The sequence below is a fragment of the Ammospiza nelsoni genome, chromosome 1, assembly GCF_027579445.1.
Source record: "Ammospiza nelsoni isolate bAmmNel1 chromosome 1, bAmmNel1.pri, whole genome shotgun sequence".
NCBI classification, from domain to species: Eukaryota; Metazoa; Chordata; class Aves; order Passeriformes; family Passerellidae; genus Ammospiza; species Ammospiza nelsoni.
This window is the reverse complement of record NC_080633.1, coordinates 142,986,965-143,011,439: the sequence shown is the minus strand read 5'-3', so window position 1 is coordinate 143,011,439 and position 24,475 is coordinate 142,986,965. Positions and strand designations below refer to the sequence as shown.

The following is a 24,475-nucleotide window of genomic DNA, read 5'->3' as shown; positions in this document are numbered from 1 at the left end:
CCCTCCCATTCTTCCCACCCTCCCTCCATCCTTCTGTGCCCGCAGCCGCCGCCGTCCCTGCCCGCGGGCGCTGCCGGGGCAAGGTGAGCGCGCTGGGCGGGGCGGGCGCCGGCGGGAGCCGCTGAGGGAGCGGGGCCGCCGGGGCGCAAACCGTGAGTTCGGAGGGGAGGGGAGAGGAGAGGAGAGGAGAGGAGAGAGGAGAGGACGGGACGGGACGAGACAGGATAGGACCGGACCGGACCGGACCGGACCGGGTTCGGAGCCGCTGCCGGTCCGGGGCCCGCTGTGCGCCCTGTGGAGCAGAGCCGAGCTTGCCGCGGCACTGGGGACCTGGGAGGGCTCCGGGCGCTCGTTCTGGGTCGGAACTGTCTTGGGACAGCTCACTGTCATCAGAAATGTATCGCGGTGGTTCGGGAAGTGTTTGCTGAAAAGTCAAGCCTGGTCATAACTTCCCGTAAATGTTTCTGAAGCACAGACGCTTATTTTTGGTGCTGCACGCCGTGTCCCGCAGGAAACGGGGGAACGAGTGAAATTGAGCAGGAAACGCAAGCACAGTATGGAAGCTCGTCCTTCAGCAATAAATGAAGGAACAGAACTGTGTCATTTCCATTTGCTATGAAAGTTTTCCTTATTGCTAAAACCCATTATGATCACTTTGGTTGTATTTTTAAAGGGGCTCTTAAAAACACATTTTGTGAAGTGGTTTTGCTTTCCTTGGGCCCAGTCTCCTCACCTGGTCATAATTGCTTCACTATTGTGACTGTTTTATTCTTCAATAATGTTCTTCAACTGCTCTCCAAAAGATCACACTTCCCCTGCCTGCTCACACAGGTCACTTCTCCAACTCAGTGTACATGCTGAAAATGAATTCTGTCCATTTCTTTCATTTTACAAAGCTGTGGATAATTTAGATTTCATCATTTGAAAGATTGGAGAGTATGCTTAAATATCCAAAAATTAAACTACTAAAAACATGAATATAAACCACTCTGGATGTGTGTGTGTGTTTGTTTTTGCAGGTTATTAATGGCGCAGCTCATTTCTTCATCAGGATTTCTGCTTGCAGTAACCTAAAGAGTAAGGATCAGAACCAGACTGCAGGACTTCTGCTGCTCTGTCACATCCAGCTCCACCATGGTGGATTTTCTGGCTGAAAACAATCTCTGTGGTCAGGCAATTCTTCGGATTGTTTCCTGTGGAAATGCCATCATTGCAGAACTTCTGAGACTTTCCGAATTTATTCCTGGTGTTTTCAGGCTAAAGGACAAAGCTGATCAGCAGAAGTATGGAGATATCATATTTGATTTCAGTTATTTCAAGGTAAATCCTTTTATTATTCAACTACTTAAAGCATTGCTGTCCCACATGAGGATGTTTTGGGTTGTGAAACAGCCATTCCTGACTATTGTGTTTATTACTACTACATTTTCCAAAATGTTTGATGAGTCATCTGGCCTGTGAATTTTGATAGATACCAATTATATAAAATGTGAGTATTGGATTCTGGGGAGGTAGTAGTAGTAGTAATTCCTGCAGGAGCACTAAATTAACCTTCCTCCAGCAGGTTCTGGGCCTGCATGGTTGGTTGTTTTCCTTCAGAGCAGTGCCGTGGGCAGTATGCCCATCTTTCTTCTCTTATTCTGTAGCTTATTCTTTGCAGCCATGAAAACTGCTTTCTGCTTTCCTGTCTGACAGTGCTGTGATTGTTCTTCCTCTGGACTTGTCACATGGGCTGAATAAATAAATAAATAAGTCAAGGAGAAGTGTCCATGAAAGCCCTTATTTCGCTTTCAGAATTAGGCTTGCAGTACTAAGTTCCCTCTGTCATTTTCCAGCATGATTAAGAAGGAACAACAGAGACTATCTAATCTGACTTTATTTGGACTGTACCATACAAGAAATGATGGTAATAAAGCAAGGGAGACACTTCTAAAATTTAATTCAGTTTCATTGTAGTAAAAGTTGTAAATTTCAGGCACTGTGAGGCTTAGATACTGAAAACCCAGAGCACAAATGATTTCACAGTTACCTTTAGATTTAAGTGCTTGGTTGAAGTCTTTTTTTTTATACACAAATTACTTGAAAATTTAAAAGCAGATAGCTGTAATTGGTAAGAAATACAGTAATCTTTAAAGCCTCAGTATTTTTGAATGTTAAGAAAGCATAAGTGTGCTGTTAAAACCAAATAAATCCTCAGAAGTCATACTGATAAAGCAGAGATTAGAGAATTTATAGATATTATTACTGCAAATGCACCCCTTCTGTACACATGTTTTGGTTTGAAAAGACAGGTGTGTGCTAAGGAAAGCAGGAGCCTCCCCTAAAACGGACAATGTAAACCCCCTCCCTCCAAATTGTTATAAATTTGAAATTAAGGGGGGCTCTCAGGCAAAGATATAGGAGCAGGAATAACAGTTCTTTATTAGGGAAGAAAATAAAAATAAAACAAAACAAAGTGAAACAAAACAACACTGACAGAGTCAGAATACGACCAGATACCCTGTGGGTGAGGGTGTTGGTAGCAGTCCAGTTGGAATGGTGGCTGCAGCCCTCCTGGAGTGGCAGGTGTGGTTCTGCTGGAGCAGTGATCCTGTAGAAAGATCAGTCTTCCTCTGAAGATCCAGTGGAAGAGACAGCTGCACCTCTGGGAATCCAGTGGACAGGCTGTCCTGGTGTCCCAAAATATCAGACTATATCCAGGTAGGAATGCTTGGCTCCTCTCCCTGGGTGGAGCATCTCACAATGGGATGCTGTCGTTTTTATCAGCCACCAGTGACACTCACTGGCACATTAACTGCAGATGTCCCAAGGGAGGATTGGTTTGTGGAAGAGATAAAGAAAACTGCCCAATTAACAGATAACTGCCACACCTCTAAAAGATGGCAAATAGAATACACATTGTCTTGCAATCTAGGACAATGCACAATTCTTAGACTCTTTTAATGAGGAGAGATTTGGAAAGTTGAAACTATTTACTTTGTCCATTTGAACTTCAATGGCAGTTTGGCATCTGCTTTTATCCTTTGTTTTATGTAGATATTTTGCACACAAAGAGAAGCAGAAGAATCCTTTTTAAAACTCAAATTGTCAGTTGGATATTTTCAATTAAATTCTAATAATACTTCCAATTAAACTTTAGCATTATTTTCATTTAGTTGGTGATGGTAAGATTGCATGGTGCTTATGAGAAATATGACGGTGGTAAAGGGTTAGGAAAGTTGTACTATTGCTTTAAGGAAGTCAGGTTCTTCATCCCAGCTCCTTTTCCCCCATGGTTGTTAATGAGAATTAATTCAGGAGACGAGTGCTGAGCTAGATGTAGAGTCTGTGGGAAAAACATGTCTAATATTTTCAAGCAGTTTGAATGTATGAGAAGGTACTAAGCTTTGTGATCCCTCAATGTTATGGTTTCTATCTGAGAAATCAACCAGAAGAAATGCGTAAAGGAAAAAATTCCATCAGGGTATGAGCACTACAGAAAGCACCCAGTGCTTTCAGGTGTATTGGGGCTTTACTGAAAGCATTGGCTATTCTTTTCCATTGGTTATATTGGATAAATCATATTTAAAGTCATTGCAGATTGCAACAATGTGTAAAACTCATCTTTATGGAATAAATATTTTACCATAAATTAGGTTAGAAAACTACAGATCCTTGTTTTGGTAAGGAATGGTAAGTCTGGTTTGCACACAGGGGTGGTTGTACATGGTCTGTGTCCTACTGTAGAGAAGTCAAGTAGAGCTAAAAGTATTAAGTATTGTCTCTAAAGGTGAGTTTCTGTTTTTCAGGGGCCTGAGACATGTGAAGGCAAACTGGAAGCCAAGCCTGAGTTACTGGATTTAGATGAAGAATTTCGTGAAAACAACATTGAAATTTTGACAAGATTTTATTTAGCTTTTCAGAGTGTACATAAATACATTGTAGATTTAAACAGGTATGGTATCTTAAATACATATGGATTTTCAAAGACCAGATTACTGTTTTGTCTTATTGATGAAAAGCTTTTTTCTTAGAGACCCAATATACTCCTTGTTGAAGCATATTCCAGCTAACCTGGGTTGCTGGAGTAAACACTAACATTTATTCCAACAGTTCTCTACCAGGTTAATATATGACTTGAAAAGATTTAACCTCTCTACCTTAATTACTCAATTGTAAATTTGAGTTAGTTTTTTTATCTTAGAGATTGTGCTGAAGTTTTTGGTTTTTTTTTTTAATAAAAGAAGAATCCATATTATTAAGCAATTTTCTTTTGGTCTTGCAAAACAGAGTGTCAGATAGTTTGGGGTTTTTTAACTTTCATTGGCATTATTTTCTTGAACTAAATTTTTCAGTGAAGTTGCCATATTCTCAAGTTTGCTAATCTGACATCTAAAAAGCAAAATTAAAACTTCGTTAAATGGTCTAAGAGAAAGTTACTGAGAATCTTAAACATGAGAATTGGTTTTATTATTGATGTTATGTGAAAAGATCAAATGTTTGATATTACTTATTAAGTAGTGTTACTGGAAAATCCTTTAATAGGAATAAATCTTCTGTTAATTCAGGTGAACATATGCTATTTCTAGCTCTACCTTCCAAATTGCAATTGAGATCAATTTATGGTATTTCCAAGGAGATATATTTAGATAACTTGAAAATATGACACAATTTTACTGCATTATTGCATGGCAGCCTTCCCAGGGTGTATTCACCCATGACAATATTAAGAGGATGAGCTGTAAGCTGCCAGGTATCCTCCAGTGTCTTTCACACACACCGTCAGGATATGGAAGGAAACTTTGTGCCAACTGGTTGGCACTAGCTAGGGGTTCCAGTCTCTCATTTTTTAGGAAAAATTTTTTAGGAAAAATCCTATGAAAAATACCATGCTGCTTGTTCTAGGGAAATGTTCTGATGCATCTGTTGGCTTTCAGAGAAGATGTCACTTACTGAGTTTAGTTTGAGAGCAAAATAGTCAATGACCAAAGTTTTTGTCATGATTCCTAGATACTTAGATGATCTCAATGAAGGAATTTACATTCAGCAAACATTAGAAACCGTCCTCCTCAATGAAGATGGAAAACAGCTTCTAGTGAGTATTGACTAGTTTTGTAATAGTAGAAAATTAACCCACTCAGTAAGTGCCAAGCTAGACAAAAATTTAAGTTTACCAAATGTGTGGAAGTGCTGTGGCTTACTTCAAGGAGGACAAAGAGCAAAAATCTTCAGGCTGCCACTTTTCATGTTGTGTTGACTACGTAGTTGACATTGGGTTAGTTTGCCAATATGTGTTTTTCTTTAAATGTTGCTGCAAAATCATGTTTATGTGATTTTCTTTCTTCATTCTTTCCCTTTCCAAACAGTGTGAAGCCCTGTATTTATATGGAGTCATGCTACTGGTCATTGACCAGAAGATTGAAGGAGAAGTCAGAGAAAGAATGTTGGTTTCCTACTACCGATACAGGTGGTGTATATTGGTGTACGGGAGCACTCAAGGCTGAGATGTGTAACCTGCAGAATGTTCAGTAACCTAGGTCATTGAATTAAGACAAATGGAAATATTGACACATTTTTTATCAACTGACTTTATACAGATAATTCAGCAGAGCTCTCTGAATATCAGCAGAACTCCTTGCTTTAGCTTTTAGCTGTGTTTGCAAGTTCAGCTGCAAAACTAGCAACAGATTTTTCATTCTGTTACAACAGACATTTGAAGTCCACAAATAAACTTTCAGCTAAAGCTTTTAGCCTGCAAGTGCCTGTGAAAGTGTCACAGGTTCCCAAACATGCAAGGAAACTTTCTGAAAAGTCCTGACTACCTAGGTAACAAATGTATTGCAAGTCAGACTTCTTGTAGCGCTTTATTGGGTAAATCAGTAGCAAGTTTTACAGGGTGGGTTCTCAGCATCAGGGTATAACAGCTGGGAGCTTAAAGAGTATCAGTGCAAATTCTTCCACACGTGTAAAGTGCTGCTTTGACAATGTTTACGCCTCCCAGTATATAATGAGAGGTTCTTTGACTCTGGAATGCAGAAGTGAATTGACAAGGGAAATTCAGAAATGGGGAGAAAGAAAATGAAAATTTTAAAAAGAAGGGGGGAAAAAAGGGGAACAAATTCTTCTCTGAATATAAAGCTCCTTCTTTCTGTTCCTGAGTTAATTTTCTGTTTGTGCTTTTCTTCTTATCTGGAATTTCAGTATGGACATTCATCAGTGTCCTATAACATGATATTAATGGAATAAAAATCAAAAACCTCCTTTAGACTCTAGTATTTGTTCATTTTCTTGTGAGAAGGGTGTGGTTACAAGGGGAGGGAGAAAAGGAAATTACTAAGTCATATAGCTCATATTTTTGTTCCTCTTTTTTTGTAAAACAGTGCAGCCCGATCCTCTGCTGACTCCAATTTAGATGATGTTTGTAAATTGCTTCGAAGCACCGGATACTCAAGCCAGCCTGGAGCTAAAAGACCTCCAAACTACCCCGAGAGCTACTTCAGCAGGGTTCCTATAAGTGAAACGTTCATTAGCATGGTAATTGGCCGCCTGCGGTCAGATGACATTTACAACCAGGTAAGCTGCCCTGAGATAAAAGAGGGCTTTGAAGGGGAGCATCAAATTGATTCTCAGACAATTACTCAGCCATGAAGTACAGAAAAAAATTAATGACAGAGGGGACTCTTGAGGTCAGCTAGTCTGACTTGGCTCAAGCAGAGTCAGTTGGAGCAGGTTGCACTGGGCTGCACCCAGTTGGATTTTGAGTATCTCCAGAGGTACAAACCACAGAACCTCTCTGGGCAATCTGCTGCAGAACTTGGCCAGCCTTGCTGTAAAAAGCACCATTTTTGTTTAATGTCTTATGATTGGACATGTCTTACTTGAGTCATTTACAGCATAGCAAAATCTTACTGTAGCCTGTTAAAAGTAGCACACATCTATGCAGTCAACATTTACACTCTGGCAATACATCTGGTAAATATGCTGTATGAATAAGCATGTCCAGCTTACCTAAATAAACTTCTTTCCCCTTAGTATCTATACACCACACTCTTTAATGTGTCCCATAATATTTTCAGGTGGTTTATGATGCACAGTATTATGTTCAGCTTTGTTTTGTTACTTTTTCCAGGTTTCAGCATATCCATTACCAGAACACCGCAGCACTGCCCTGGCTACTCAGGCTGCTATGCTTTATGTCATACTGTATTTTGACCCTTCTATTCTTCACACTCAACAAGCAAAAATGAGAGAGATCGTGGACAAATACTTCCCAGATAATTGGGTAAAGATAAATTCTGTTTTAAAACTGTTCCCTGGATTTCATGTTATAAGAAAAATTGAAATTATTGTTAGAGTATGTGTTATAGAAATGTAATAATAACCTAAAACTAGAACAGATTCTTCTCTGTGGAAATTTTACTTTGTTCAGAGTAAAGCAGTTCAAGTCAAACACTCTGGATAAGCATGGAAGGCTGTCCTTTGAAAGTGTAATTTATTGTCTTAAATGCTTCAGTCAACTACACCCTAATACCATCAAGATAAAGTAAGTCCCAGGAAAATGTGTGATGGAAGGAATTATAGACATTTTCTAATCCAGCCTTCTCCTCAAAGCACGGTTGACCTCAAAGCTAAATCAAGCTGCTCAGGCTTTGCCCAGTTGGCTTTGGAAATGTCTAAGGTGATGACTCTGCAGCCTCTATGAGCACCTGTGGCTGTGCTTCATCACACTCTTGGCGAAGAATTTCTTCCTTCTGTAGCACTGGAATTTTCTCTTCTTTAGAGCATCATGGAAATCAGGGAGAAAAAAGTATCATATATAGTTACTGAAAGAACTGTCATCTTGTTTTCAGAACAAAGCTTCTAATTAATTGTGTGCCTTTTGTTTCAAAGTCTTCTTCTTGGTTTCCGAAGGTGATACACCAAAAAGTACTGCTACCAAAAAAGTTCAGCTATCTCTTATTTATAGCCACAGCATATCCCTTTCTGTCATATTGCTAAATGCAAACCTTGTATTTTTCTTAATAGTCACATAAATACAACTTCTTGTTTTCTGCTTCCAATTTTAGGTCATTAGCATTTACATGGGAATCACTGTCAATCTGGCAGAAGCATGGGAACCCTACAAAGCTGCTAAAACTGCCCTCAACTACACACTGGATCTCTCAAATGTCAAAGAGCAGGTACATAAGCCAGCATTAAGTATTTTTAGCAAGATGTGTGGGCATCTGAAGTATATGACATCAATAATGCATGGGTCTTTTCTTCCTGCCTGCAATGTATGTACCATATTGTCTGGCAAACTTAGGGAATACGAGTAGAAATTTTTCCTTCATCTTTAGGGAAGAAGTTAACCAAGTAGAACTCAATTGATAATATGTGTGGAAGGGGCTCACAGCTGGTCTGTGAGTCAGAAGGGGTTAGTGAAAGAGAGGAGCTGATAAGAGTTGCCTTTGCTCCTGAAAGGAACTTTACCAAGGCTGTCAGCCTGGAAACAAAGGAAAGAGGGAGATAAACATGGGGCAAGCCACTTTGTTCCAGTAAAGATTATGTTGCTGTATTCTGACCAGTGAATAGGTATAAACTTTGTGAAAGAGTATAAAAAGACAGCATGCTGTAAAATAAATACAGAGAAGCCTTCTTAAATACAGTATGTTCTTCAGTTTGTTATGACCAACAGTGGCAAATAAGTATCTCAGTTCTATGGTAGATTTTTGTTTTCTTTCCCATTAGGCAATAAAATATTAGTACCATTTTTTAGGAATAATTCCTAGAGAGTATTTAAGTGAGTATATAAAAAGTCTGCATTTTTGAAACATTATGCTTCCTGTGTAGCCTGGACTCTTGAACTACTTTTGCTGGGAACATGTGTGCTGTGTGTGCAGGCTGTTTTCTGATATGGGAATACTGCTTATCAAAGTCTTCTCCCGGCTCTATGTGTCTGTTTTTAGCTTCTGGGTCTCTCTAGGTCATTCCAGAGTTTTATTCCTAAGGGTTTTCACCCTGACCACCTGTGAGAAATACTTGTGCGACATCTACTTCTTGTATTTCTCACTTTACTTTGAGAGCTGTATAAATCCTATACAAGTATTGCCTTGCTTTAAAGTTTATCTTGCATCCTTTGTCATGCACTTACAGTGTATAATATTGCCTACTAATAATAATAATAATTTTTATAGCACTTTTTTTTAACTGCGTGCCCGCTAAGCTCTCAGGAGCATGGTGTATTCCATTTGAGGCAAGGATTTTATTGATGCAAGCTTTGTGTTTCAAGGCCAGCAGGTACGCTGCAGTGACGGAGCAAGTGCACACGCAGGTGCAGCAGTTCCTCAAGGAGGGCTGTCTGAGGGAGGAGCTGGTGCTGGACAACATTCCCAAGCTGCTGAATTGCCTGCGAGACTGCAACGTGGCCATCCGCTGGCTGATGCTGCACACTGCAGACACCAGTAAGGCACTGCTGAGCTCTCAGTCCTGCTCCACTGAGGGGGAAGTTCAGTTCTGCTGCTGTTGAAGTCAGCAGTTTCCTCTGCTGTTTGCAGGAGATTGTTGAGCTGTTGTTTTGCAAATAGTTTCCTAAAGCCTTGTCTGAAACAGCACGTGAGTTTTCTCAGTTCTTGTGAGCTGAACACCAATACAAAAATTAGTAGAGGTCATGATGTTGTTGAATAATATTCTGCAGAAAAACATAATTCTGAAAGTTTTACGTAGCTCCAAAAAGAAGGCAGTGGCCAGTTTCTTACAATGTTAGTAATTAACAGGTTGAAACTGAGGTTTTTGTTCTGTTGAACTGAAATTCAGCTGAAACTGTTGAGTAATGTCTCTCATGTGAGTTTGGGTGTGTAAACTGACCTATTTAGACATTTCCTTATTTGAATGCTTGTGCTGTCTTTAAGGGTTCTTGATATGCAAGAGGGTTTCTGTTCCACCTCCATACAATTTTTGTAATGGTTTTAGAAATACTGATCTTGGGTCTTCTTGATCAGAGGGACTAAATTCACATTTAGTTTCAGAAGCCTGAAGAAGTCTTAAGAAGGCTGAAGCACCACGGAAACTTTAATTTTATTCTCTTCAAAGGAATAGTTAGTCCATGTAAATGGAAAACAAGTGGGGATTTACATACCAGAGCAAAATTTTTTTGCCTTCAAACTGTTAAAAAAGAATGTATTTACAAAGATTGAAAAATTTGGCCAAATTCCGTGTAACAGTGGAGAAATGTTGTCTTTCCATTTTCAGCTTGTGATCCAAATAACAAACGTCTCCGCCAGATAAAGGATCAAATTTTAACAGACTCAAGGTACAATTCCAGGATCCTTTTCCAGCTTCTTCTGGATACAGCTCAATTTGAATTCATTTTAAAAGAGGTAATGTGCTGCTAACCAGAGTCTTCTAAGATCTCTAACCTGAAAAATCACTGGGTATTTTTAAAAGTAACTAAAAATCAAAAAATCTGCATTGTACTGTTCTATAAAATTCAGTATGCTTCTGTCACTGTATGTACATCCCACTGTCTGTATTGCTTAATGTTTTTAATTTTATTTTTAATATTCTGTCAGGATCTTGCAGTTCTGTAGTAATCACTTAGTCGGTTCCATCTGTTTTAAGTATTTTATTTTATCTATTGTGATATGCCTCCTTGCCAGTTTTGTAAACCAAATGCTTTGGGTTTCAGTAGATGTTCAAGCAGATGCTGTCAGAAAAACAAGCAAAATGGGAGAACTATAAAAAAGAGGGATCTGAAAGGATGACTGAGCTTGCTGATGTCTTCTCAGGAGTTAAACCTCTTACTAGAGTGGAGAAAAATGGTAATTATTAAAAATTGTACTATGAGGGAAAAAAGTTAATTCAATTTATATTTCTAAAGTGATACCAAAATAAAATACATGAGTCTAATAGTGATAATATAGGAACAATTTTCATGTCCCTCAGCTGCCAAAGAGGTCTCTGTAGCTCTTGCCTAGTTTAGGTTTTCTGCACATATTCCATATGTAAGCAATATTTAGGTACCGAATATTTAGGTGGCCCTATTTTTAGAACTATTTTTCATTCATTTATTTAGATATACCAGTTAAAACTATAAAATATCAGTTCACAGTATGTATAATGGAGCTCACATTACCATGTTCTATGTACAAAGGAGTGAGAAGACCATGCCCATTAAATTTAGGGATGGTTTAACCTCTTCCCTAATTCTTTCCCTGGCTGTAACCTGGATTTCAATTGTATCAGCATTTTTTAAAAGAAGAAAACCTTCTTTTACTTGTCCTCTACACTGAGTGGTATTCTTCTATTTCTCTAAGGACTTAAAAGTGGAATCTGTGCTTCTTTCCAAATTCCTTGCACTGTTTTTTGAAACACCTATTTTTTTCTCTTGAACTCATGAAAATAAGATTTTTTAATGCCCATTTATGTTGGTAGGTGTTTTTAATGTTGTATGTGAAATTTACCTGAGCATTTGCCGCTTTACAAGTGTACATGTTGAAAGACTATAAATGTACCAGTGAAATAAGAACTTGTAAAAATAATCTCCTGTGTGTATAGCTTTTTTTCTTTTGACTAGCAAGTTCCCTGCATTTTTGATGCCTATCATATATGCAGCGGTTTTATTTTTTTTTCCTTAATTTTTCATAGAAAATCTCCAGGCTTGGTTCAGAGAAATCTCCAAGCAAATAATGTCTCTGAACTATGATGATTCCACTGCAGCAGGCAGAAAAACCGTGCAGCTAATACAAGCTTTGGAAGAGGTATGGCAAAGACATTTTGAGATAAATGACCTTGTCCTTCTGGAACAGCAGCAGTCTTTACACATGTACTGACTTCTGATAGCAGAGATGCAGAACAGATTTGAATTTTAACAACTGTTGAAATCTATTTGATCTTTGCTGTTACATATCTACAGTGAGCAGGAGTTTTGTATAAACCTTGGTATTGTAAAATAAGGATATAGTACAAAAGGTCATGCTGCCTGTAGCTGAGGGCTTGTCAGTTTTTTCAAAGAAATTAATTCAGTGTTTAGCATTATTTGGCAATACTACTCCTTTTTTAGAAATTCTGAAAATAAATTCATTTGAAATTAGAAAGGTTGATTTAAAAGGCAAAATTTTTTAAAAATCTGTATTTTTTTGTGTGTGCTTCTTCTATTTCCAGGATATAAAAGAGTACTCAGAGTGCTGTTTCACAGTACACCTCCTTTAATAACTTTGTGAAGTTTATTGTTAATACACTCTGTTACAGGCCGGGATTTAAGTGTTTTACTGCTACTAGCATCCAGAAGTAATATGTCAGTTTACTGATTATGTTTGTATTGCTGTCCTTAAAGATGAATAGAAAACAACAAAAAAAAGAGTCCTTTTATGAGTTTTATTTGTTTGTTTTTTAAATATAGGTCCAAGAGTTTCACCAGCTGGAAAGTAACCTGCAAGTTTGCCAGTTTCTGGCTGACACCCGCAAATTTCTCCATCAGATGATCCGAACTATCAACATTAAAGAAGAGGTCTTGATCACCATGCAGATAGTTGGTGATCTTTCCTATGCTTGGCAATTAATTGACAGGTATGTTAGCAGGAACTTTTTCTTCCAGTCAGAGACCATTTGTAAAACTTGTGGGAAATCACATGCATAAATGTTATTAACACTATCAGTGTTTCAATTAAAAACAGTCTTGAAGCATTGTTCTGTGAGTTGTATATACTGAATTATAATCAGCTTGAATAGGAATTAACATACATCCTTCTCAGGTTGTTAACTGCAGGTTAAATTACAGTGTAACTTCTTACTGTCTATGCTGTTCTAACAGCTTTGTTAACCTCCTGTCTCCATCCTTTAGTCTATTTAAGTGTTCTCCAAAATACTGGAGTTCATTTTTCAACCAAAAACAAATGAGGAAAGACTAATGCTCAAGAACTCTGTTTCCATGGTGGGATTTTGCTGAGCTGCTGCTTCATTGCCGTGGCTGAAAACACTCCCTGTTGTTTCATCTTTTGTCCCATCTCCCCTTTTTCATACAGGGTTTTTCTGACCTAAATCCTCCTCTAGTGAAGTTTGTTAGTGATCTCCTGTGCTGTTTACACATTACACTGGTGCTGTTGACATAGAATTAAACAGTTAAAAATAACAGTTCCAGGGAAGAAGCTGATTTGTTTTGTTTGTTTCCTACCCCAGCTTTACATCTATTATGCAAGACAGCATAAGAGTCAGTCCATCTATGGTAACTAAACTCAGAGCCACTTTCCTAAAGGTAAGTATGAACAACACTGAATGTGCTTGAACACTGCAGCTCAATTCAAGCAGTTTGTTTAAAAGGCCTTATGCTCTGAAATCAGTTAAGGCTTCATTTTACCAGCATCTCCTGTGTCTAGTTTTTTTAGACAGTATTAAATTACCTCACTATTAAATTAAATTAAGGTTAGTTTTAATGAAAATAAAACCAAGTTATGCATGTTTTTATAATGCAGCAATTGCATTCCTGCTGTTAAGCAAATAAGTCTCTTGTCCAGCCTCTACTCATTACAGCTGTTTTCTGGAGGCATTGGTGCACAGATGGGATCTTCTGCATATGGATCAGAGCAGGCTGAAGGAATTTAAAAACTTACGTTCTCTGTTCCCTTTGTCTGTTGATGAAGCTCTAGTTTCAGATGAAAATATCATCTGTAGAAATAAGAATAGGGATTAGTGTGAGTGGGAATATAAAATTACAACTGAAATGCCCCATGCAGCTGTTTAGATTTTAACCATCTTAGAGAAGGTAGCCTGACGGACTGTTGGACTTCTTTGACTTTTTTTTCCTTGGAAAGCCTGGTATAACACTGCTCCTTAAGAAGAATCTAGTACTTTGAGTTGTAGGGTAAGAGCCTGAGCAAGAGAATTTTAGCATATAAGTTTCCTCAGAAAAAGAAACGTGAAGTTAAAGTGTTAACTTTATTTCTAGCTTGCTTCTGCTCTTGATTTGCCCCTTCTCCGCATCAATCAAGCGAACAGTCCTGACCTCCTCAGTGTGTCCCAGTATTACTCTGGAGAGCTGGTCTCCTATGTGAGAAAGGTGGGTGCTTATAAGGTGTAATGCTTTGTTCTCTAATTATTTTTTCTTAATTGAGGATTATTTTCTTAATGAGAATATACTGACTGTGGGTGTTTCTTCTCTCATTTACAAAGGTTCTACAGATAATTCCAGAAAGCATGTTTACATCTCTTCTCAAAATCATAAAGCTCCAGACACACGATATTATTGAAGTGCCTACTCGCCTTGATAAGGACAAGCTACGAGATTATGCTCAGCTGGGACCACGATATGAGGTGCTGTTAAAACAGGGAATTCTGAAAAAGCAAACCTTCTAGGTGGCCAACTTTAACCTAAGTTTAAATCTACAAAGCTCCATAGAGTTACAGTTTAACAGTGAAGTTACATTTGTTGACTTAAACTGATGGGTGTTATTGTGAGCCTACCTTAGGTTTCACAAGAACAGATGAGTAACTTTTGAGCTTCTGTTTGTAGAAGTTTAAATTTTTGATCTTGTAGAGAAGGAGAGGAAAAAAATCTAAATAAATTTATAAATGAGCATAAATATGTATTTATTTATTGGAGAGGATGAAACCCTGAAAACCTGAGTCTGGAATGAAGCCCTCCATATTTGGCATTCTTGTTCCAAGAGGAGAAGGTCAAAGACTGAATAAGCCAGCAAGGTTAAGCTTTTTGCTGTTCTCAAATGAGGGGAGGATGGAGGCACGTTGATTTGACCAGATAAAGCTGCTGTTGCTTATTTTGTCTCTGGTTTTTCTTCTGCTTCGTAACCAGTCTGGAAGAGTGAGCAAACATTAAAATTACGTGGTTTTATTTTCAGTAGAGGAAGATGCAACACAAATACCTGAGCAGATCAGTAAGTCTTTCTCCCAGAGAATCTAATAATCAATTAAGATCCCAGCTTTTCCCTGGAGATTTTGCCAAAGTGCTCACTTGTTAGGTGTTTTCTGCAAACAAGCTGTGATATCTGATTAAGCTGATGTTCAGACCTGAACATTGGGTTTAAACTCCCCCATGAGACTTTTTCAAGTGAGTCTGGCTTGTGTGTGGGCAGGAGTGAAGGAGAAGGCAGTGTTCAGTAATGTTTTATTTTGAGTCAGTAAAAGGAAAACAAATTATACTAAAGCTGTTTACACTTCCAGTTTCTGTTGAACTGTAGATATGAAGTATCTTCTCTATTCTGTATTGTAAACACCTGAAGGGCAGAAGACTGGCTTGTCTGAACTCTGAGCATGAGGATAATAATAACTGTAACTAATTGTAAAACTTCAAGTGAAGTTTTACAATTAGTTACAGTTATTATTATTCTCATGCTCAGAGTTGCCATATTATATCAGTAGAAATACTGAGGTGCTGCCATATTATATCAGTGGAAATACTGAGGTGGACTCATGGTGGCAGCAGGATTTATTATAGAATAACTACTGTGAGCTGTGTTCCCAGCCTGCTCAAAGGTACCAGCTCAGAGGTTTGTCCACAATATTTGTGCACACAAGATATGGCTGGTCTTCCCTTCTGTAATCCCTCTGAAGCCTCTGAGAGGTACCTGTTCTTTCCTACTGCTAATACACTTCTATTTATCTGACTAAAAAAAAAAGGTAACTTTTTAAGTAAGTCTATAACAAAATGTAAAGTTGAAAGTATATCAGTGCATATTATTTAAATCTAAAATAGGAAGCTACCACTGGGAAACAAGGATTTTTTTAGAGTAATTATTTACATTTGTTGAATCACTTCAGTGAATTTTTTTCTGTTACAGGTTGCCAAGCTAACCCATGCAATTTCAATCTTCACTGAAGGTATCCTCATGATGAAAACTACTTTAGTTGGTATCATAAAGGTAATGATCCATTATTTCAATAGGAAAAGGTTGTTTGGTTTAGCACAGGTTTCAGCACAATATATGAGACCTCAAGGAAAAATAAACCAGCAAGAAAATATAGGTTTGCACACAAATTTTCAAACAGCGATGCCTCAATTGGCAGCCAGATAAGAACTATATTTTTTTCAGGTTCCTAGGAACCCACAGTTCCCATTGTTAATAGATTCATCCACTGTACTTGGTGATTGTTGGGGGTTTCCTGCTGGAAAACCTGAAGAGTTTTCTTTTCTGAAGAGCTGTTTCTTCCACTGGTATAATCTGTCCTGTAGTTTTACATCAAGGCTCCATCGATACCTCATTGAGAACTAGAAGCAAGTATTCTTGAAGAAACATACACTTCTTAATGCATACTGGCTTATTAGACTTGTACAACATTCTCAGTGGATCATGAACAAAATTTGAATATGGGAATTAAAAAATTTACATACTTCTACTAGAGAATAAATAATTTCTTTATTCTGTGAACAAGTTCTGGTGGTTAAGTGCATCTGTTAACAGTGCTTTCCTGTTCATCAGAAGTATTTAATGTCTTTCTTGGTACAAAATAAATCCTTTATATTTTTTATAGCTTTCTGACTTTAAAGAAAATGTGTTTCTTCTACTTAGGTGGACCCAAAACAGTTACTAGAGGATGGAATAAGGAAGGAGCTGGTAAAACGGGTGGCCCTGGCTCTTCACAGGGGCCTCATCTTTAATCCTAGAGCCAAGGTTGGTTTTAATTTTTTATATATCTTGGGTGTGCAGGGACCTCTTTTATTATACTGCCCTCTAAAAAATAATTTATACTTTTATGTACAGATTTCCTTTTTGTAAAAATAATTTTGGACTACTGAAGGTTATTTGGAATTCTTTATTTGATGTTTAAATGAGTTTATAAACTGCCAAGTGTACACAGAATTAAAGACTATCTTTTTATTCTATTCCAAGCTGTCCTGCCAATTCTGAATTCACAGTACTGCCTTTGTCTGTGATGACTGACAGGTCACATACAAGTAAACATTGATAGGCAATGATAAAATAAGGAGTGACTCCTTGTTTTGATCCTGTTCAGATTGTTGAATCTCATAGATCAATCAATAGTACTACTGAAGGCAAAAATAAATACAAAAAGTGGGAGGAAAAATATTTAGTAAAAATTAATTCCGATATCAAACTCTGATAAATTTCTCAGTGCTTTTCAGATCTGGCTGGACCACAGTGAAATGCTCTAGAGGTTGTTCTCTAAGGGTATTTAGAAGCCTTTTACATTTTCTTTGAATTCTACCTGTTCACAGTTCTGGTTTTATCTTTTTGTTGTTTGTCTCCAGCCAAGTGAACTCATGCCCAAACTGAAGGAAATGGCAGCTACAATGGATGGGTTCCATCGATCATTTGAATATATCCAGGATTATGTCAACATATATGGGTTAAAAATTTGGCAAGAGGAAGTGTCTCGTATTATTAACTACAACGTGGAGCAGGAGTGCAATAACTTCTTAAGAACAAAGGTGCTACTCAAACCCAAAAACAACAAAAAAGTTGATAGATGTCTTTAGAGTTGGCTGTTAGAGCCTGTGACTGATGGAGCATGTATACCCATTGTTCATACCACTGTGACTTTAGCTGAATGTGCTAACTACTGTGTAAAACTGCCCCCAGCTTATTCTGAAATGTTGCAGGCATCTCCCCTGCATTATTTGTACATAAAAGGAAAGTACCCAAAATAGAATATTTTAGTACATTTTGTAAAAGATTCATTCTTCTCTTTGCTTTATTCTGTTTTTATAGTGTTCTGTTATGTATAATTTACAATACTGTGTTACAGTGTGCTCCTTTTAAATTGAACAAAAGGAAAATTTCTAAATTAAAAAGGTGCAATGGGAACACTACAAATTACTGTAAAACTTATCTTTCAGATTCAAGACTGGCAAAGTATATACCAGTCTACTCACATTCCTATACCAAAATTCACACCTGTGGATGAATCTGTAACATTTATTGGTCGTCTTTGCAGAGAAATCCTGAGGATCACAGACCCAAAGTAAGTACTTTGTGTCACCATGCATTGGATAGCTTCAATTCCACCATACACAAATCAAAATACAAGAGATAGGTTTTCCTTAGCTGTCATACCTTTATCTAAAATCAGATTTACCCAGTCCATCCTGTACATTTTAAAGGTTAGTCTAGAAAAGTGGTGATTTTAGTCTAAGAAGGAAAACTGTGTTAAATGGAGGAAAGAGAAATCAGGGATGAGTGACAGAGCCCTGGTGGAGAGAGGAATAGCTAAACGTCACTGGGCATACTTGGAGAGTCTTTCTCATCTGTCTAAGAAAGGTAACTCAATACTGAGAGTGTCTCAGGAACTGTCTGCAGCTTTTTCTGAAGTTGTTTGCTGATTTTTTCCCTCAGAATCACGTGTTACATTGACCAGATGAATACCTGGTATGATATCAAAACTCATCAGGAAGTAACCAGTAGTCGTCTCTTCTCAGAGATCCAAGATACCTTGGGTACCTTTGGTCTCAATGGCTTAGACAGGCTGCTGTGTTTCATGATTGTAAAGGAGCTGCAGGTAATTTTTGAACTTCACTTTCTCAAGGCCACAATGCTTTATTGTTTAATAATGAAATAATTTTTTTTAAAAAGTTAATTACTGAAATGGCAAAATTAAATCAAAATTAAATGAAAAATGGTTGTTCAACTACAAAAGTGAGAATTTCAGTTACAGAGGAAATTATGGAAGTTGGTGCTATTAAGTAAATGGTGCTGTGTAATTCCAGGTTGTGTGGGCACACTTTCTGAAGGTGTACACTATGTGTGTACTTAAAAGTTGATTTCAGGTCATCTTCTATTTTTCTGTCTCGATATCAACAAAGATTGTTTGGGTCTACCATGATACATAAGGTGTCAATGCTGTGAAATTGCTGTTTCTCTAGTACCTGTTACGTGAAACCAAGTTTTTTTGTTTCCTGAGAAGAATCTAGTTCTATCCTTGTTAGAGATTCTAGCGGAAATAAGTATCAACACAGTTCTTCCTGAAAAATTGAATTACTCCTTGTCCAGAGTGGATGTTAGATACTGACAAGGGGTATCTTCTTAATGTCCTAACATTGATTAACATAACTCCAAAAAGCAAAAATTGTAACTACACAATTCCTCCACTCTTTGTCTATGCAAATAGTCTTCCCCACTGTTAAAAAATGTGTCTCCAGTGCCATCAAGACTAATCATAGAGTGCATGTGTGATAATTTTACTTATTTGTTTCTTTCTTTTATTTAGAATTTCCTCAGCATGTTTCAGAAAAGTATATTGCGTGACAGGTCAGTACAAGATACCTTAAAGGCGCTCATGAGTGCTGTCAGTCCCCTCAAAGGAATCATAGGTAAGTGCTTCCTGGTTAACATGGAAGATAGCAATTGTCTTTGTACTCTTGCATTTATTTCTCTTCTTGTTCTTTTTTTTAATGCATCACCCTTCTTTTCTCAGCAAATTCAAACAAGGTTTATTCTGCAGCAATTGCAAAAACACAGAAGATCTGGACAGCTTATTTAGACTCTATAATGAAGGTAGGTTCATGTGGCTTACTGTTAGAATTCATTCGAGGCTCTCTGGTTATATTGGCCCCTCAATTCAGGAGGGACATGGGGGTGCTGGAGCATGTCCAGAAAAGGGCAGCAGAGCTGGTGAAGGCTCTAGAGGGTAAATCCTGTGAGTAGCAGCTAAGGGAGCTGGGGGTGTTTGGCCTGGAGAAGAGAAGGCTCAGGAGGGACCTTACCACTCTCTACGGCTCTCTGAAAGAAGGCTGCAGCCAGGTGAGGGTTGGCCTCTTCTCCCACGTAACAGTGACAGGACAAGAGGACATGGCCTCAAACTGCACCAGGGGAGGTTGAGGTTGGACATCAGGAGGAATTTCTTCATAGAAAAGGTTGTTAAACATTGAAACAGGCTGCCCAGGGAAGTGTGGAGTCACTGGCAGGTGTTTGTGGAGGACAGACCGGATGAGGCACTCAGTGCCAGGGTTTAGTTCACAAGGTGGTGTTTGGTCGTAGGTTGGACTCAATGATTTCAGGGATCTCTTCCAATCTTAATGGTGCTGTGATTCTGTGATATTTTAATCTGCTTATTTTGCTATGTTGTATTATATTGACTTGAAATTATGTAGCATCACATGTGAAACAGGCTTGGGTTTGTGAGAGCTCCTGAGCTTCATTTGTGTGGTCACTTCACACTCCACAAAGTGCTGAGCTCTGAGATTCATAAGAAATCATTCACCAAAAGCAGAGTCTGGCACTAGAGATCTGATTTGGGCAGACTAAGTTAGTGTTCAGTGTCAGGAACTCATGAGCCTCCCCTCAGTGCCTTGTGACCATGGTATGCCCAAGGATAAAGTTGGGAGCAGTAGCATTTCCCAGACTTGCCTTGCCACAGAAGGCATTGTTCTGTGCTGGAGATTTAAACAAGCTGTCCCACTGTCTTATCTCTTTATGTTGTTTCTTTATGTAATGATATATGGAGAGCAGCATTTCTCAGAGTGCTGTGGATGTTTATGTTACTGGAGTGAAGAGGAAAGGCCAGGGAAGAAGGTTGACTGCAATTAGCCTTTCTCATGTTTTCTTCTCCTGCTGTGCTGACCCTAAGATGTACAGAGAGGTGGGAAGCAGAGTAGAGGGATTTCACTGACCAGTGAAAAGCAAGTAACTGGAGTTTTATACCTGGTACCTTTTTTGTGCCCTTTTCCTTTGGCCTGTACCTGTGACCAGGAACTGTCACTGTGTAAACTTCAGGCACTGTGACTGCATCTCTGCTCTGAGTGCACTGTGCAGCTGGGGTCAGTCCTTGGCTCCACTCTTCCTTCATTGCATTCTGTATAACACACCACTCTTTTTGTGTTTGTGTCCACAGGTTGGTCAGATGCAGATTTTAAGACGACAGATTACCAATCAATTAAATTATTCCTGCAGGTTTGACTCCAAGCATTTGGCAGCTGCTTTGGAAAATCTCAATAAGTAAGAAGCAAAATGTGCTGAAGAGCTGCTTGTATCATTGTGATGTAATTGTTATAAGCTCAGCAATCCTTAAAATCTAAAATTACAAAAATCTATAATTACAAAATCTAAAATCTATAGCAAAATGTGGCATCTGATTTGTGTGCAGGTTTTTGTTGATCAGTATTTGAATTTTAACTCAGCAAAAACATTAAAAATAAATACTTGGCAAGTAACTAGTTTGAACGTGCAGTTTCTAATAGCATTTGATTATACCTGGTTCTGAAGTCACATTTAGATGAGAAAAGGGAACAGAATATATGTGGTGCTGATTTTGAATCAAATATGATGTTTGTAAAAAGGTACTCCAGAAAAGGTGTTTTACTCTTGATTGTGGCCATGTAGAGGTTTGTGTCTTTGAAATTTTTATATTAATATGACATGTGGGCATCATGTAAGGTTTATTTGGGGATAATTTTTAAAATTACTTAATATAATCCATTTTCCTTTTAGAGCAATACTGGCTGACATTGAAGCACATTATCAGAACCCATTACTACCTTATCCTAAAGAAGACAACACTCTTTTATATGAAATCACAGCTTATCTGGAAGCTGCTGGCATTCACAACCCATTAAATAAGGTCAGGCATACAATCTGATGCTTGGTGCAGTTTGCTTTTTTCTATTTTTTTTCTTTCTAATTTTTTTTAACTGAGAAAAAAAAATATTTAGAAGGTCTGTACTACTCTTTTTTTTTTCCCTCAGATCTACATAACAACAAAACGTCTGCCATATTTTCCCACCGTCAACTTCCTATTCCTCATTTCTCAGTTTCCCAAACTTCAGTACAACAGAAATTTAGGTAATGTGTAAGTTGCTGTTTGTCTAAATCTAATTAAAACCTATGTGAAATTATCTGTAGAGAAGATAGTAAAATTGCCTGCATAGAAAACATACAGTTCCTGACTTTATCAGTTCAGTTCAGACAGTTTTGTTATACTATTTAAGTCAAATACAATAAGGTAGGAAACAGAATCCAGACTCCTGGGTTTCTCATTCTATCCTGTGCCTCAGTTAATATCATTAAGCTATTCACCATGGAAGACATGCAGTTGTTACATTAGTTTTGGACTTTTTTTGTGTGGGCAAGCAGAAGGGGAGACAGCAAAAAAAGCCATGAAGAGTACATTACATAAGTTAGCCTGTGCTATAAGAATATATTCTGGTTTATAAACATGTGTTGTTTTGGGTTTTTTCTGTGCAGGAGTGGTGTGCAAGCGGCCAGCTGATCAAATTGACTGGCTGCCTTTGGTTCTGGGGCTCCTTACCCTGTTGAAACAGTTCCACTCAAGATACACAGAACAATTTTTGGCTCTGATTGGTCAGTTTATTCGTTCAACGATGGAGCAGTGCACAAGGTACCCATGTTTTACTTTTTACTGAGGTATCACCTCTGTGAAGAGGACTTCAGCAGTGGAAAAGCACTGCTTTTTCAGTATTTTTGTTCTAGCAGAGTATAGTTGACATTTGCAGTCTTTTGGTACTTGAAGGAATCTTACTAAAAAGGTGGAGTGGGTCTTTTTACATGGTCAGACAGGGACAGGAAAAGGGAGAATAATTTAAACTAAAAGAAGGGGGACATAGAGATTAATGTTAGGAGGAAATTCTTTCCCATGAGGGTAGTGAGGCACTGGAATGGGTTTCACAGAGAAATGGTGGATGCTCCATGCCTGGAGGTGTTCAAGGCCCTTGGGATTGGTAGGGCCCTTGAGAAAACTGGTCCAGTGGAAATTGTCCCTCCCCATGGCAGGGCTGTTGTAACTCCATGATCCTTAAGGTTCCTTCCAGCCCAAACCATTCCATGATTGCATTAGACAGTAACAACAATGTATTTTACTAAATAGAAGATTAAAACACAATTTCTATTTGTAATAGAAACACATGACACCTAATAGAAATGATGCTATTTGAAGGCTGACATTTTCAGGTAATTTAATCCAAGTAAATGGTTGATAAGTGTGTGATCTCCATGGTGGTTTAATTTTAGCCAGAAGATTCCAGAAATGCCTGCTGATGTAGTGGGTGCCCTCATGTTCCTGGAAGATTACATTCGATACACCAAGTTACCAAGAAAGGTAAGAAAGAATTCCATGTCTCTAAATATGGCCCCAAATATCCCAACCATTTTCCCAGGATAAAGGAGCAGGGAATGTGTGCTCCCACTCCACTTTAGCCAAGGAAGGAATCTGGCCAGGGAGACACTGCTCACACCTTCCATTTGTGCTACAAATGAGCCAACATAACAAATAACAGCTCAGGGTCCTGCTGATGCAGCAGCCCTGGTTTGTAGAGTTCAGTCCCATTATTACAGGAATAAATAGATGAATACTGATAAATAAAGGATTTCACCTTTGTGCTAATTTCAAACCAGTCTGTTAAATTTAACCTTCAGTGTATAATGCTGGGGGCTGTTGGGAAGGAAAGAAATAAAATAGAAGTTCCAAGGTATTTCCAAGTAATACTAAGCTTAGCAGTATTCTAAACACAGGGCAAGAAGCTAATTAGAAAATGCAAATTTTGGTGAAACACTGTATCCAGTCTTTCCTTCACTTCCTGCCAAAGGCTTATTTCCCAGGCAGCTTCCTTGTCTCACATGCAAGGGAAATGCTAAAAATCTACTTGTAGAGAGACTTTGTTTCATGTTTGAATGCAACTTAACTACATTTGAAGATGATATATTATTTATATATAGTGTTCAAAATAAGTCATAATCCTGATTGCTATATGTAAGCTGTACCTCTGTGGTTCTTGAATAAACATTCAACAGCCATTTCCTAGCTAATATTCACAATGAGGAGAGTGAGATTCTTCCAGTCTCCTCTTCCCAGCTCACAGTTCTGTGTGGTGGAAGGTCCCTGCAGCTGCAGGTGATGCTGTGTGGAGCCCAGCAGAGAGCACAGCAGCATTCCTCCAGTCCTGCTCTGTTCCTGGGCTCCTGGCAGCTCCTCCCAGCCCTGGCTGGGCTGTTCCTCCCTTGCTTTGAGCACATCCAGGAGCACATCCTGATGCCAGAGTGGCTCAGGTCAGCAGTGTGTGTGCTCCAGTCATGGATCTGATGTGCTTGTAATGGATGAATGGACAACAAATGGATAATGCAAGCGCCCCACTGTGCCTTCCTGTGTCCCTCAGGTTGTTGAAGCACACGTGCCAAGCTTCATTTTTGATGAATTCAGAACTGTTCTATGAATATGGACAGGAACCAAGGCTTTTCTCCAAACTAAGGCTTTTCTCCAAACCTGAAATGAGGAGCTGGGGCCTGAGGGTGAGGCAAGTACAGCTGTTCAGGACTGTGTCTTTTCTTTGCTTCAAGGCAGTGCCTACAGCTGTCTCTGTGAAATGAAACCATCAGCACTAGTCTGTATAACCCTTGTTTAAATCTTGGCATGATACACAGTGTGCATCTCCTCTAAACAGTGTACATTTTGTACTGCACATTATAAATGCTGCATGTAATTGTTTATGTATAAATCATTTAGATTTTTTTGTTCTGAAGAACTATCTGTGGAAGTTTGACTTTTGTATCAGAAATGAACAGTGAAATTGGAAATAAAGGTGTTGGATAGTTTGCCAAGA

The 24,475-nt window shown here is 38.4% G+C and overlaps 1 protein-coding gene across 2 annotated transcripts; it reads left to right on the top strand.

Annotated features, from left to right (window-relative positions):
* The first annotated feature begins 24 nt into the window (after positions 1–24).
* On the top strand, positions 25–24,475 carry WASHC5 (WASH complex subunit 5). Of its 2 annotated transcripts, XM_059470605.1 has the most exons (30): positions 44–83; positions 1,020–1,077; positions 1,257–1,320; positions 3,789–3,934; positions 4,990–5,074; positions 5,346–5,446; positions 6,360–6,552; positions 7,109–7,261; positions 8,046–8,159; positions 9,251–9,422; positions 10,210–10,337; positions 10,649–10,778; positions 11,605–11,717; positions 12,359–12,525; positions 13,135–13,210; positions 13,901–14,011; positions 14,125–14,265; positions 15,750–15,830; positions 16,479–16,580; positions 17,180–17,359; positions 17,768–17,892; positions 18,264–18,426; positions 19,135–19,237; positions 19,342–19,421; positions 20,758–20,861; positions 21,354–21,483; positions 21,608–21,704; positions 22,107–22,260; positions 22,890–22,977; positions 24,032–24,475. In XM_059470605.1, exons 6-30 carry the CDS (start codon positions 5,373–5,375, stop codon positions 24,086–24,088), a joined length of 3,036 nt encoding a protein of 1,011 aa, XP_059326588.1. In that variant the 5' UTR covers positions 44–83; positions 1,020–1,077; positions 1,257–1,320; positions 3,789–3,934; positions 4,990–5,074; positions 5,346–5,372; the 3' UTR covers positions 24,089–24,475. The 2 variants fall into 2 exon arrangements, with proteins under 2 accessions (XP_059326578.1, XP_059326588.1); XM_059470595.1 differs by having other exon boundaries at positions 25–83; positions 1,020–1,320.

What these genes read in the sequence shown, in the direction of transcription:
- WASHC5 (XM_059470595.1), top strand. Translation starts at nt 1,135, where the DNA reads ATGGTGGATTTTCTGGCTGAAAACAATCTCTGTGGTCAGGCAATTCTT. An exon ending in TGGTCTCCTATGTGAGAAAG is followed by an intron (nt 14,012 to 14,124) that starts GTGGGTGCTTAT and finishes TCATTTACAAAG; the next exon opens with GTTCTACAGATAATTCCAGA. An exon ending in ACGATGGAGCAGTGCACAAG is followed by an intron (nt 22,261 to 22,889) that starts GTACCCATGTTT and finishes GTTTAATTTTAG; the next exon opens with CCAGAAGATTCCAGAAATGC.